At 39.1% G+C, this 13,722-nt stretch overlaps 1 protein-coding gene across 2 annotated transcripts in view; it reads right to left on the bottom strand.

Annotated features, from left to right (window-relative positions):
• Positions 1 to 13,486, bottom strand: part of LOC140935174 (glutamyl aminopeptidase-like) — a 39,111-nt gene extending 25,625 nt beyond the window's left edge. Inside the window, exons 1-4 of one of the 2 annotated variants that reach the window (XM_073384706.1) lie at positions 13,201 to 13,486; positions 2,394 to 2,666; positions 1,425 to 1,602; positions 1 to 267 (exon numbers count right to left, since the gene is read on the bottom strand). The exon at positions 1 to 267 is cut by the window's left edge and continues 4 nt beyond it. In XM_073384706.1, coding sequence (XP_073240807.1) covers positions 1 to 267; positions 1,425 to 1,602; positions 2,394 to 2,666; positions 13,201 to 13,387 — 905 coding nt within the window. In that variant the 5' untranslated portion in view covers positions 13,388 to 13,486. Of the gene's footprint in view, positions 268 to 1,424; positions 1,603 to 2,393; positions 2,667 to 6,922; positions 7,181 to 13,200 lie in introns of those variants that run through there. The other variant, XM_073384708.1, reaches the window with a different exon arrangement.
• Between the last annotated feature and the right edge of the window lie 236 nt (positions 13,487 to 13,722).

Genomic DNA, 13,722 nt, shown 5'->3' with positions numbered 1-13,722 from the left:
GTTCCGTTTCTGGTTGTAACAGTTTTATTCTTGAAGTCGCACACGACAAAGGCTAGTAAATAAGTCGGCATTATTGGCGTTTCTTCAAAATGATCCAACCGCCACTCGTCTTTAGTCTCTTGGCTCTTGATTGGCATATTAGAGATGGAAATCATGCTCGGATCATGTGCCAAGGTCACGGTGAACTTTGCTTTCAACGCCGGTTCATCAAAACAGGGAAACGTCCTTCGTGCATCGGTCGGTTGGAGCTGAGTAGCTGCGATGGTTCTGTAATAAGAATCCCACGACTTTCATACATCTATCACAGTGTATAGCCTTGAGGTTGGGGGTGGGGGGGGGGAGGGGGTCAGGGTTAGGGTTGACGGGGATAATCGACGGATCTTTGTTTGCGCGTGGAATTTTTCTTTCCGGGATGTCTTTGGCAAGTATTTTTCCATGGGTACCTTGCGTTTTTTTTTTTTTTTTTTGGGGGGGGGGGGGGGGGCGGAGGTTGGGTATAGTTCTATTCTAGAAAAGCAAATGAGGAAAATTTACGATCAATTTGGTACAATGCCGAGTAACGAAACACAAACATTGAAATTCCCTTTATTGCGTTTTGTATCATCTAATCCCTTATTGAAAAAATTTTAAGTCTCGGAAATTCGGCATGGGATTTTTTGGGAGTTTCGTTGGAAGCCTGGGGTGTTAAGGGTGATACAACAGCACTATTCGCAGCAACAAAAAGCATCGTTACATTTATGAATTAAACTGGTTAATGGGTTAGGTTTTGGTGTTAAGCTATTGGCCCGCGCGGTTTCATTTATTCGTCCTTTTAAACTTAAAGAGGACGTGGAAAAAATGACTTTATTGGCTTAGTTAAGCCGTCTTGTAAAAAATGTAATGGCGCAATTATTTAAGAATTTGTTCATACTTGGCGTGCGTATATCGAGTCTTGAGTGCTCTCTAAACTTTCCAAGTGCATCCATAACTCGATATACGCACAGCTAAAAGAATCAGCAAATTCTTTTATAACATAGCTGACAAAAGTGCTTGCTTTTTGATAAACTGCAAAATTCTCGTAACGCACCACACAATAACAAACGCTTCTATTGGCTGATTTCAAACACACCACAATCGTCTTGTTTGAATGAAAATTATTTCTGTAAAACTGAGAAAGAAAATTTGCTTATTTATCCGTTAACCGACGATCAATGGAAAACGTAAAGAAAAATTGGCTCGAAAAGCGCGCGTATGTTTACTGAGCGAGTATATCGGATCGTGCTCATGCCCCCTGGGCATCCCATAATACTAGTTAAATGTAATAAATTCAATATGGCCGCCGTATCGGTAAAAAGGTCTATAGGACTTAAATAGGTCAAGAACGAGCGCTATGTTATAATACACAAATTTTATTATATATCATTACAAAAAAATAACAAACTTACATTTCTTTGCCGTCTCTTTTGTAGGTACTTTTGTATAATCCCGCTAGGTCACCTGTAAGCTGTGCTCTGAAGCTCATCTTGATTCGGTATTGTCGACCTTTTTCTAAAGGTGACTTCATCACCATAACGTAGAACTGGTTTTTCTTAAATTCGAATTGCCTTTGTATGCTTAGGGAATCTGCCAATAAAGGTTGAAAGGACGTTATGGCGAAGCAAAGCTAAGAGGGCAATGGGGTGTATAGAACTGATGATCATAAAACTTTTATTATTTGATAACTTGTTTCCGCCACTACGACGGCGGCGAAAACGTCAAGTGAATTACTGCCGTCGCCCGCTAAAGCCGGTAGTTGAATGACAAATGGCTATCACGTTTTCCCGCCAAAATGACGCTGGTTCACGCGCGCACTACTAATAGTATTGAGAAAACCTCGCCCTCGTTGTCGTTTTAGTCACAGAATCTATAAGCTACCTTTAGATTTGACCACTCATACTACTCATACTCAGTCTTGAGTAGCATAGTAGGAACCAGTTACTCATTTTTTTTAAGTAGGGGAATGCCATTAACTTGCGTGGGGATACATGACGTCATGGCCCTTTCTCTTTACCTCATGAATAAAATGCGGCGAAATCTCATAAAGATACGGTTCGGTCATGTACTATGTTTTAAACTGTTGGACAGGTTTTCTAGTTATTTTTTGGTCGATGAATATCTTGCTTTTTGATTTGTTGACTAAAAACTAAGAAAAGTATCTAAGTCGCCTTTGACTTAGAAGGAAAACGCAAGAGTGCTAATACATTTTCATGAAAAAATATATAACTAACAGTATTAATTGTGCTTCAGCAGAAAACCTCGATCATAAATATACAGGTCTTTTGAGAGACACTTAGTCATACATAATATCAGGTCTGTTTTCCTTTTAGCAAATATTAAATCGAGCGTTCAATCAACGAAAAAATAGTTTTTCTCACCTCCACTGGAAGCCATCTCTACTTTAGCAGACGTTATATTCATCTTATTGACATGTACCAGTACATTCTCAGTTGGCTTTGTTACGTTCACCAGAATTGATACATCTCCAAAGAACACCAGCTTCTTAAGATCAATATAAAGAACCACATCATAGTGATCAGGGACAATGTTGTCTGGGAGACGAACATTCCACCACACTTCAGTACCAGGAGTGGTAGGGCCTGGTGTTGTTGTTGGAGCAGGAGTTGATTCACCAACTTCTTCTTTTTTCTCTGTGAGGAGCAATAATTGTACAATCGGTTTGGAAAACTTTACAGGTACAGCATGCAGATCGTTTGTTAGAGCGATTTTCGTACGACCTTGAAATGACAACGCGCGAACAAAACAGAAACAAGAAACGAACGGAAATAGAGCGATTTGAATGGTTTATCGAACGAATACAAACGCGCGTGGCTTTTGGGTTGGTTAAGCGAAAATCGAACGAGCTCGGCTGAAAAAACTTCACGCCCGAAAACTTTCTAGAAATCAACCAATACTTCGCTTTGTCGTCATACTGCAACACGATTGGTCAATCGAACAATGTCTTCTCCATATCAGGGTTTTCTTTGGCGTGAAAACGAAGATTCCATGTTTGGATTTTTTCATCGATTGGCTGATAAATCAAAAAAAGGAACACTTACCGAAACCATTTTTCAAGGTCATACGAAAATCGCTCTAATAAAGAAATGACCGATAAAAGAGGAAACTATAACATTTCCTGGGGAACGGCTGGTTTTGAAAACCGCTAAAGGAGATATGTCACACTATGTGCTATACAACCTCGTTCCCAGGGACCTCTCCTACTCGCCCTGGGAACGAGGTTGTGTGCTATATTGTCGAAGCCACAGTAATGGTCCAGTTTTATTATTTTAAAAGTCTACATTTAGGCATTGAAACTGTTTCCTTCACTCTGATGTTACAGATGGCAAGGATGGACATGGATTGAAATTTCAGAAAATTGGGTTAACTTTTTCAAAGTTTTTATGCAATGCCTCAAAAAACAACCAAAAAAATATTTGTAGTGCGGCTCTGGCAAAATTTGCTTGATATCTTTTTGTTAACCCAAAAGGAGCATTTTGTTTATGGGTATAAAGCAGTAGCCCTATGCTCTCGCTAAAAGTTCTTCTTATACTCTGAGTAGCATTATCGGGACTGCATACAGTGAAATAGAGATCAAACCGTACGTCAAGTGGTCGCTTAAAGAGGTTAAAACAAAGAAAAACCGACGTCAGCCCCGAAATGAGGTCGCGGTCGCTTCCGAGAGTGGTCGTTTACAAGAGGTTCCAACTGTATTAATGTCGCGGGGGACACCTTGGGCTAATTGTTACGCATTTATTTAAGGGTATTACGAAGTACAACGACTGACGTCGACAGGTTTACGAGATATTCATAACTGGATAAAACTGAGATGAGCGCATAATTTAAAGTGTTCATGTGTACGTGTGGCACGCAGACTGCGGACAAAATGTCTACTCAAAAGTAACAAACGGGCTCTGAATGGTAATAAACCTTGTTTCAGTGATTTTCAAATCAATAAAAATAAGGACATTTTTAGGAACTTCAACCAAATTTAATACCAAAACCCTTTTTTAACGTTTTTTTTTTTGGTCCGCCTCAAAGATCCTTGAAAACATTGCAACTTATAAACAAAATTAAAAAGCGTGGAATGTAATTAACCATAATTACCGGACACTCGATCCAGTTGAATTTTAGCTTTGACTCAAAAATGTTGAACCACTGCATTTGGCTCTCCATTACGCATTAGGTACAATGCCCGAGCTCTCTTGACAGTTATCGTCTTTCAAACGCTTGTCTCCCCTTTCGCCCGTCGCAAGAAGTAATTCACTGAATACTTCGCAGTTAGAGAACCACGTCTTTTGTTCACTGATCAGATAGGTTGCTTTACAGTCGAAATGTAACCTAAGTACTGTTTGTAAATAAAACTTTCGGTCTTTTATTCCTTTCGTTGGGTTTTAGAACAAGGATTTGTGCATTGCACTTGTCCGACACTGCGTACTGGCTTTAATTTACATCAGCTACTGCTTCCTGTTCAGTGTTTTTCCTCTACATACCCGCTTCGTGCCCGCCGACTTACTGAGAGGACGTTGGAACCCATTAGCAACGTTAAAATCATCCCAAACCGGAAAAATAGGGACTTTACGATCCAACGACGCGACGACAACGAGAACGTCGCTCAAAAAGTTCAAAGAATGGAACGAGATTCCACTTAAAGTCAGAAACAGTGAAAGTATTCGCAGTTTTAGAAACGCTGTTTTACATCTTTTAGCATAATTTTGATAGGAACAATGAGACTTTGTACTTTTTATTGTGTATTTTACGTACTTAGTGAATTTATTGTTTAATTAGTATTGTTTTAATTTAGTTACAGGTCTCGTCTGAAATTCACCCATGGACCATGGCGACTTCCTGTATGAAGAAAAAATTAACACCCAGTTTTACAAACATTTTATTGACCTAAATAGAAGAGCTACAATAAAACATTACATCTCGAAATGAAGCAGGAAGACTATCACTTAACTCTAACATTAAAATATATGTCATAAAATTTTGGTTACGTCTTGGTAGTCTACCTGATACTAGTTTTGCAAAGCATTAATGCTTTTTATTTCAAATCAACCAGCAAACAATGGAAAATCGTCTTTAGACCTTATTAAAAACGAAAAACACCGCCAGGCAGTAGCAAAGTTACGATCAAGTAACCACAAGTTACGAATTGAGACTGATAGATACTATCTCTTCCTGAGAATCTTAGAATGTGCCAGTTTTGCTTGTCGAATTAATAAAGTAGAGAATAAAATTCATTTTCTATTCGAATGAAATTTATATAGCAATTTAAGAAAACACTTTTTACAAGACGTAGAAGACAAGTACTCCAAACTCGGGGATTTGAACAAATCGGGAAAAGTTATATTTCTTTTTAACAAAAAGAAGCGTAGCGCGCGAATGACGTCTAAAGTGACTAATTTGCAATTTTTGTCTGAGTTTTGTCATTTTTCTCATTTTAATGACAAAAGTCAGACATAACAAATGACAAAAGTCAGACAATCAGATCAATAATTAGAGTATAATACCATCAACTGACGTTATACAACTCACTTTGACTCTGAAGATGACTACCGCACAGGTTGTCGAAACGTCAGTCACTGTCAACAACAACAGTACTATTCAGGACTACGTTCACCGGGACGATCAAACTCAACCTACTTTTGAAATGACTCCTGGGTTCAAACCTTTTACAGTCAGACAAAAGTGAGGAATTCGCTACTGTTAATGAGTTTCGGGTCTATAAATATTAACTGCTCGCAACGCTGTTGATCCATATGTTTGTAAAAAACTTCGGCTACTATATCTATGAAGCATTTCAACTTACAGAAAGTTATTTAATGAAACAAAAGCATGGGAAATAGAGATTACTACTTGTTACATTTAATTAATACTCTCTATTTCTTTGGTTATTTTAAATATTGTTAAATACCGAATACCGAACGATTATATTGATTATATCGATTGGTTTCCGGTGATCTATTTTCATCGATTGGGCACGCCAGGTTGAAATTACCTTGACAGCTTGTTGTCCCCTAGTCTCCTTCGCAGCCGTTTTTAGGTTCGTCACGCAAGAGGAGCGTTGTGTGGCGACCCTAAAAACGGCTGCAAAGGAGACTAGCGTAAAATTCCGAAAATAAGCCCCTCCATGTATAAGCCCCTCCAAATATAAGCCCCCCAAAATCGTAACGCAAAAAAACCCTCTGTTAAATCGCCCCTCCAAATATAAGCCCCCTGGGAGGCTGGTACTTGGAATTTGCCCTCGAATACAAGGTAAAACAAAGCAAAAATGGTAATTTCCTTCCCACTACAAGCTAAGCTAGCCAATATCGATTTTAAAACACGCAAATTTCCCTCCGTTTATGAGCCCCTCCGAAAATGAGTCCCTCCAAAAATAAGCCCCTCAAAAAGGGCCTTTGAAGAATATAAGCCCCAGTAGTTTTCCCCAGACTGAAAGGAAAAATAAGAGAATATATACTCGCAGTCTAATATTAAAACGGAAAAAATGACCTGTATGAGTCGTCCCCACCTTTGTCTCCATAGCAGCCGCTCGGGCGATGCCCCCTCTCCCCCCCGGCGTGGATGCAAGGGAACATTGCGTGACTCCGGCCTTCGCTAGACTGCGAGGAGTCTCTTATTTTTCTTTGCAAATTTACGAAAGCGAAGCACGCGAGCCGCGATAAACGAGGGCGTAAGCCTGAGAAGAAGGTCTCGTCCTAAACCCTTATTGTAAACATAACGTCGTGGTTTCCAATCGCGCTGGCTGAGATAAGAACTAAACGGATTTTAAGAGCAAGGCGGACTGCAAGCAGTCTGGGCACGGAAACAGCAGGTATCAAAAGCTGTAGCAGGACCACCTTAAATATGTTTCTTAAAAAAGTCAGATACCAAAATCATCAGATTGAAAACTAAGGCATTGTCGTACCTTCAGCTGCTAACTTTGAACGCGTATGCCCCAGCAACGCTCCAAGGACGATAACCAGAATCAACAGCACAAGAACAACTACTCCACATATAATGAGTCTTGTTTTGCTGAGAAAAATACCGGACGATTCCCCAGAGATGAGCTTCTTCTCACCCATTTCTTATCGTTAGGAAAGTGCTTAAAAAGTAACTCGAGCGGACGCCTAAATACAACGCTGGTGATGAAAGAATCTATTGTCGAGCGAATCCACGGACTACGGAAGCGTATGACGTAAGGAAAAAACCAATCAGACGTGAGAACTGAATAGGCTGTCGTGACCTCCAATGTGAGTAGTCATGGCGGGCGGGTCAATAGTCCGTTGGAGACCTTATGAATTTTACACAACACAGTATTCTCTGATGCTTCCACACTACACGGATAAAATCTCTCAGTCTCTCGAAATTTCTGGTCGGCAAATGATCATGAAAGTGATGAAAGTGTAAGTGTCTTCAATTTTTAAGGAAAAAAAAGTTGGAGGAGCGTAAGAAGGACTCGAACACGGAGCGTAGCAGGGCGGATAAATGTTGGGCGGTGAAACGAGCGCTCCGCTCTTCATTTAATGTGTGATGCGGAGTAGGACTGGCACGAGCGCTCTTTCCGCGCTTCCGGTGCGCTTGAAGGCCGGCGAAATTTTCCTTTTTGCAAACCGGAAATCCTATTTTCTTTCGGTAATTTCAGGCTACAATGTTAAATAGATAAATTCGTTTCATAACAATATCAATAAACAGTTTCATATGTTTGTGTCTGTACGTCTAGAAGTCAAACTTGTTGGTCGTATAATGCCAAAATTTGAGTTTAATTTGAAAGTGTTGAATACCTCCTCCTTCCACTTAATATCACCTAATCGTCTTTCGCCGTTTCGTTTGCAAAAGCTTAACACTTCTTAACCTCAATTTTTACATATGTTAAAGGGGGATAAATTTTATATAACATAACAGAAAATTAGATTGATATATATTGATATAGTGGCGTTGTACTTCTTCAAACTTTGCTTCTCGGGTGCAACGCGCCATGGCGATTCGCGCAATGCGTTGCAAATCCGGCAACCGCATGTAAACAAAATTTATTGAGGTTTGTTGTAAGGTTTTTTCTCAGTTTTTCTCTCTAAAACTAAACAAGGTAAACAGTAAAAACTGAGGGGAAACTAATTTTGAAGTTTCGAACAAACAGAAAGACGTATGAGATGTTTTTTTCAAAATTAAAAAGAAGGATGATGGTGATTGAAATTAGCATAATTTCACCTTGCACGAGCTGCACGCATTTAAAAAATACACGTCATCTAGTTATGAAACAAGATCTGTTGTCATTTAGTTTTGCCTTGGATGACATGGATGAGATTTTCCTTCGTGTTTTAGACAGTACTTAGTCGTTTTTGTTTTGAAATAACATCGACATTGGTGAGTAGCAGAACGAAAATATAAATAAAAATATAATTCAGTGGTAGAGTCATGGAAGTAATAAAAGAAACCCTTTGAAAAGAGATGTTTGTCTACTCCAACTAAACCTCCCGCAAAAAATAGCAACATTTGCCTCTCGGAGACAGCGTACCAGCACAAAGGAACGAGGAAGAAGTGCAAGAAAATAAATCAAGCTGCCATAATTCAGTGACAGCGGCAGTATCTAATGTACAAACCACATCACAAGCCTGACCGAAGTCGAAAACAAGCGACATTTCCCAGTCCCAGTCCACTGCATCACACCTTTTTGCTCGGACGCGCTCGTTTCACCGCCCAACCTTTATCCGCCCTGGAGCGTAGTGTCCACAGTCCATCACCTAGACCACTACTTAACTGATGAAGGGGTGTTTAATTGGAGTCAGTATATAGCGACAAACCTAACCGTAAAAAGATGCAAACCGTTTCTTGTCAGTACTTAACCCTAATCACTATTTTCACTGTCTAAGAAAATAAACACCATTATTGTAAACGTCATAAGGTGTCCAAGGGCCTGTTGAAGGATGTTAAAAAGTGAAAAGTGCTCACTGATCAAATGCTTGTTTGCAGACAATGTGCAAGTAATCTAGATGGAGGAAAACAGAATCAGCTAGAATCCGGATCTCATAAAAAAGGTTTGGGATTAAAAGTCAGACTTAAAGGCCTGTGAATAGGGTGGAACACACCTCGTATGTGTCATATCGCTCCCATCTTAAGGTGACTCGACCCAGTTTTTTTTTTTTTTGGGGGGGGGGGGGGTACCATCCTACTTTGAAGCTCTCTGGCGTCCCCACCTTTACTTTTATCGTAAGTCTAACACATAGAATGGATAACATATAGATCAATCTACAATATAACATAAAATTTTTGGCGATCGGAGTAAATGTCACGTGGTTATAATGCCACGCCCCTTTGAGGTCTGAGTCGAAAATCTGCTGTTGCCGGCATTTTTTCGTGAAAATCTCTCGGCTACACATAGTGCGCGTTAGTGCCTTGCGCTGAACAGAGTTTCACCATTATCGCAAAGAACCAATTCGAGAAATTCAGCGGTTTCCAAATTTAGGTCATAATTTATGCGAAAATGATAAGCAAACTTTACACGGATTATATCTAATAAACTATGAGATTCATCTCTGTATTTTGGGCATCGTTATAACAGATGGGTCCTTGCAAGTCAGCAAAACGCTTTAGGGCCTTGTAAATGCGCGCGATTTCGAGCAAAGCAAACATATAGAAATTATAGTTTTCGCTATTTGTTGACGTTTGTCAGCGTTTAAGAGTCAATCTCATGAAAAAAGCATTTTCTTAAAAATTCGTAGTTTTTTTCCTTCAAATTTTTTCAGGGCCACAAGTGATTAACTAACTACCCGGACGCTGAATTTCATGGCCATTGAAAAACTGCGACATTACCTTCTATAAGCCCAAACTTGAGTAAACATTGAAGATTTTTAGCGTTTTGGCTGAGTTTGTGTAATAATCAATTGTGGCCCTGAAAAAATTTGAAGGAAAAAAAACTACGAATTTTTAAGAAAATGCTTTTTTCGTGAGATTGACTCTTAAACGCTGACAGACGTCAAAGAAATAGCGAAAACTATAATTTCTATATGTTTGCTTTGCTCGAAATCGCGCGCATTTACAGGGCCCTAAATTGTTTTGCTGACTTGCAAGGACCCATCTGTTATAACGATGCCCAAAATACAGAGATGAATCTCATAGTTTATTAGATATAATCCGTGTAAAGTTTGCTTATCATTTTCGCATAAATTATGACCTAAATTTGGAAACCGCTGAATTTCCCGAATTGGGTTTTTGCGATTTTGGTGAAACTCTGTTCAGCGCAAGGCACTAATGCGCACTAGGTGTAGCCGAGAGATTTTCACGAAAAAATGCCGGCAACAGCAGATTTTCGACTCAGACCTCAAAGGGGCGTGGCACTATAACCACGTGACATTTACTCCGATCGCCAAAAATTTTATGTTATATTGTAGATTGATCTATATGTTATCCATTCTATGTGTTAGACTTACGATAAAAGTAAAGGTGGGGATACCAGAGAGCTTCAAAGTAGGATGGTACCCCCCCCCAAAAAAAACTGGGTCGAGTCACCTTAAAAGATCTTCACTGGTTGCCCGTGATGGAACATTTTCTACCTTGATATCATTCACTACCGTGATGTGACATTTCTACCTTGATGTCATTCATGACTACCATGGTGGAACATTTTCTTCCTTGATATCATTTTATTACCGTGATGTGACATTTTCTACCTTGATATCATTTGACTACCGTGACGGAAAATTTTCTACCTTGATATCATTTGACTACCGTGATGGAAAATTTTCTTCCTTGATATCATTTTACTTCCGTGATGTGACATTTTCTACCTTGATATCATTTGACTACCGTGATGGAACATTTCGTTTTTGATATCATTTTACTACCGTGATGTGGCAATTTCTACCTTGATATCGTTTTTATTAGTACCGTGTTGTGACATCTCATTTTATCTAGTTGCGGTGACGTAACATTTTCCAAGTTGAAGTAAATTTATTTATATATTGACATTTTTGTTCTTAATACTTTTCACAGTATTTTTCCAAAAAAAAAAAAAATCCAGTGAGCAGTACGAAGCAACGCGAGTGTCTATGATTTAATCTGGACTATGTGCAATGTTTAATCTTGGGGCTCACGCATTTAACACTTTTCCTGTTGATCACGTAATTCGCATTTCTCATGTCGGGATTGAAAAAGATATTTTCCATGATGGCAGTAAAATGATATCAAGGTAGACAATGTTCCATCACGGTAGTAAAATGATATCAAGGAAGAAAATGTTCTATCACGGTAGTCAAATGATATCAAAGTAGAAAAAGCCATATCACGAATGATATCAAGGAAGAAAATGTTACATAACGGCAGTAAAATGATATCAAGGTAGAAAATGTCACATCACGGTAGTAAAACGATATCAAGGTAGAAAATGTTCCATCACGGAAGTCAAATGATATCAAGGTAGAAAAAGTCACATCACGGTGGTAAAATGATATCAAGGTCGAAAATGTTCCATCACGGTTGTATAAAGGTAGAAAAATAACAATGGTTGGTAGATTCTAGTACAGGAACATTTTATGGGACATTTTACGCCACATTAAACATCACGTTAACAAACGGCACGCCATAGTATGTCAGTGAAATGGTCATGATGTAGTAATCTCAATAGGTTGGATTTTTTCTATAGAACGCTTTGTATGTTGCATGACACACGAAGGAAAATCTGAGCATTCAGTGACCTTGTAGCAGCGATTTCCGCCGCTTCGCACGAGAATTTTGTTCGTAGTAAATATGCTAACAGTGTTTCTCAGTTTTTGTTAAAGTCAAATGCCCGGGGGGTTGCCCGGGGGGATGTTGAAGCTTCGATTTGACCGATACATTAATTACTAATTATTTTTATCGTATCGTTTGTTATGCGCATATGGAAATATTTCTATTGTATATGCGCAATACAAGTTTTATATTTATTATTTATTATAATTATTAAGGGTATAGTTGACCAAAATACGGTGCGGGATTCGGAAAAACGCATAATTATTGAACTTAGGCAACAGGACGACGGCAAACCTTGTATGGCTTGTATGCCAAGCGTGAAAATAATTTTGTTTGAAATAACTTTTCGCCGGACTCCACTTTCCTTTAAACGGATCTTTTTGAAAAGACCAGAAAACATTCTGAAAATTTAAGCGAGATGGGGGTTTTTTTCCCTGTATGTTGGGAATTCGGGAAATCATACGCTTGTGCAGCGGCAAATGCGAACCAAATAGATGCGCGATTTTTTTCTCTGTTGTTGTTGTTGTTGTTTTTTGAAACAAAAGCCGGAATTCGGAAAAGCGATGAAAAAAATAGCGTGATGCGGGATTTTCGTGAAAAAGGGGCAGGAATGCGAGATCAGGACCCTTCCCGCACCCCGCTCCCCCTTCCAGACTTTGTTTCAATACGATCCATCGAAGAAAAAAAGTGAAGGAAGCGGGAAGGTCAGCACAGAGGTTGACATCAATACTTAGACAGCTGTTTGTGTGGGAATAAACAGAAAGTGAGTTTTTGTGCAACGGTTGTTCGTTTAAAAAAAACATCTCCTAAGGGCTGATTTCCATCACGTAATTTTTCCCTGCCAACACTAGAGGCAATTTTCATGTATGAGCCATCGAAGCTAAACAACAACTACACCTACTACCTATGTATAAAGTTTAGGTTGAAAATCGCGTAAATGAGAATCATTACAAGAGATCTACAGTACAATTCTGAGTTTTCTAATTTTCACAAGATCTTACTAAAGAACCTGAACTTCAACTCGATCTGATCGCGAAGAAAAATTTATTGCGTGACCGCAGGACACGCATGCGTCAATGGTTTTGTTCTGGAGTTTGCAAACAGTGCTGAAACACAGTCGAACACTTTCGACATTCGACGTTTATAAATGTCATAAATATTTATTTGAATTTTCAAACAACACCGAAATTCTGTGGAAGATTCAGTTGGTAGCTAGTGTAAAACACAAAAATCAGAATAAACGATCCTCTTTATTTGATGTGCAAAGTGATTACTCTGTGACTAATCAGTAAACTGCCGTCAACCACGAGGCTGAAACTAAAACCACTTATACCACGCAAAACTGCTTTGGCTTCAAGAAATCTTATATGGATCTCTTTAAATAACAAAAATCTATTGTGTTTATAAGCCAGTGCTTTGATCGAAATTACTCGCCGAATTTTAAAAAAAGGAACTATCAGCTGGGAAATTAAAATTGCCTACCTCTGGACTTTGCTCGTTCCGCAGCGAGGAGTGCTCCAAGCACGATCACCAAAATCACCAAAACCACTATTACAATTGCAGCAATTATAATAGTTCGCTTGTTCACAATCTTGGAAGTGCTGCTTTTTTTCATCACTGGGCTTAGAGGTGGGCTCTCGGAGTCCTTTTGAAGAGGTACATGTTCCATAATCGATGGATATAATTTAAACAAAAATCAAAACCTCAATAGGAGCCGAACATGCATGTAAACAAGGCAACCTACGACCGCCTGCTCCTTCGCGATTTTTGAATATATTATTTTGTTACATTGTAATACCGTACAATCATTGGTTCCTGACGAGTGTTCTGTCGTCACGCAACACCCGTTTTTCTGCGGGGGAAATAAAAGGTGTGTTCTTAGCAGGGAGCCAGGAGGGGGGAAGTTAACTCGATCAAATTGCATTGAGGATAATCTTGTATTTGATCAGTATTAGAAGAGCCCATTCCCAATATCCCTTCTTAGAAGCTGTTCAAAATGTATTG

Source organism: Porites lutea, chromosome 4 (genome assembly GCF_958299795.1).
Source record: "Porites lutea chromosome 4, jaPorLute2.1, whole genome shotgun sequence".
NCBI lineage: Eukaryota > Metazoa > Cnidaria > Anthozoa > Scleractinia > Poritidae > Porites > Porites lutea.
The sequence above is the reverse complement of the archived record's forward strand: the minus strand, read 5'-3'. Positions and strand labels throughout refer to the sequence as shown.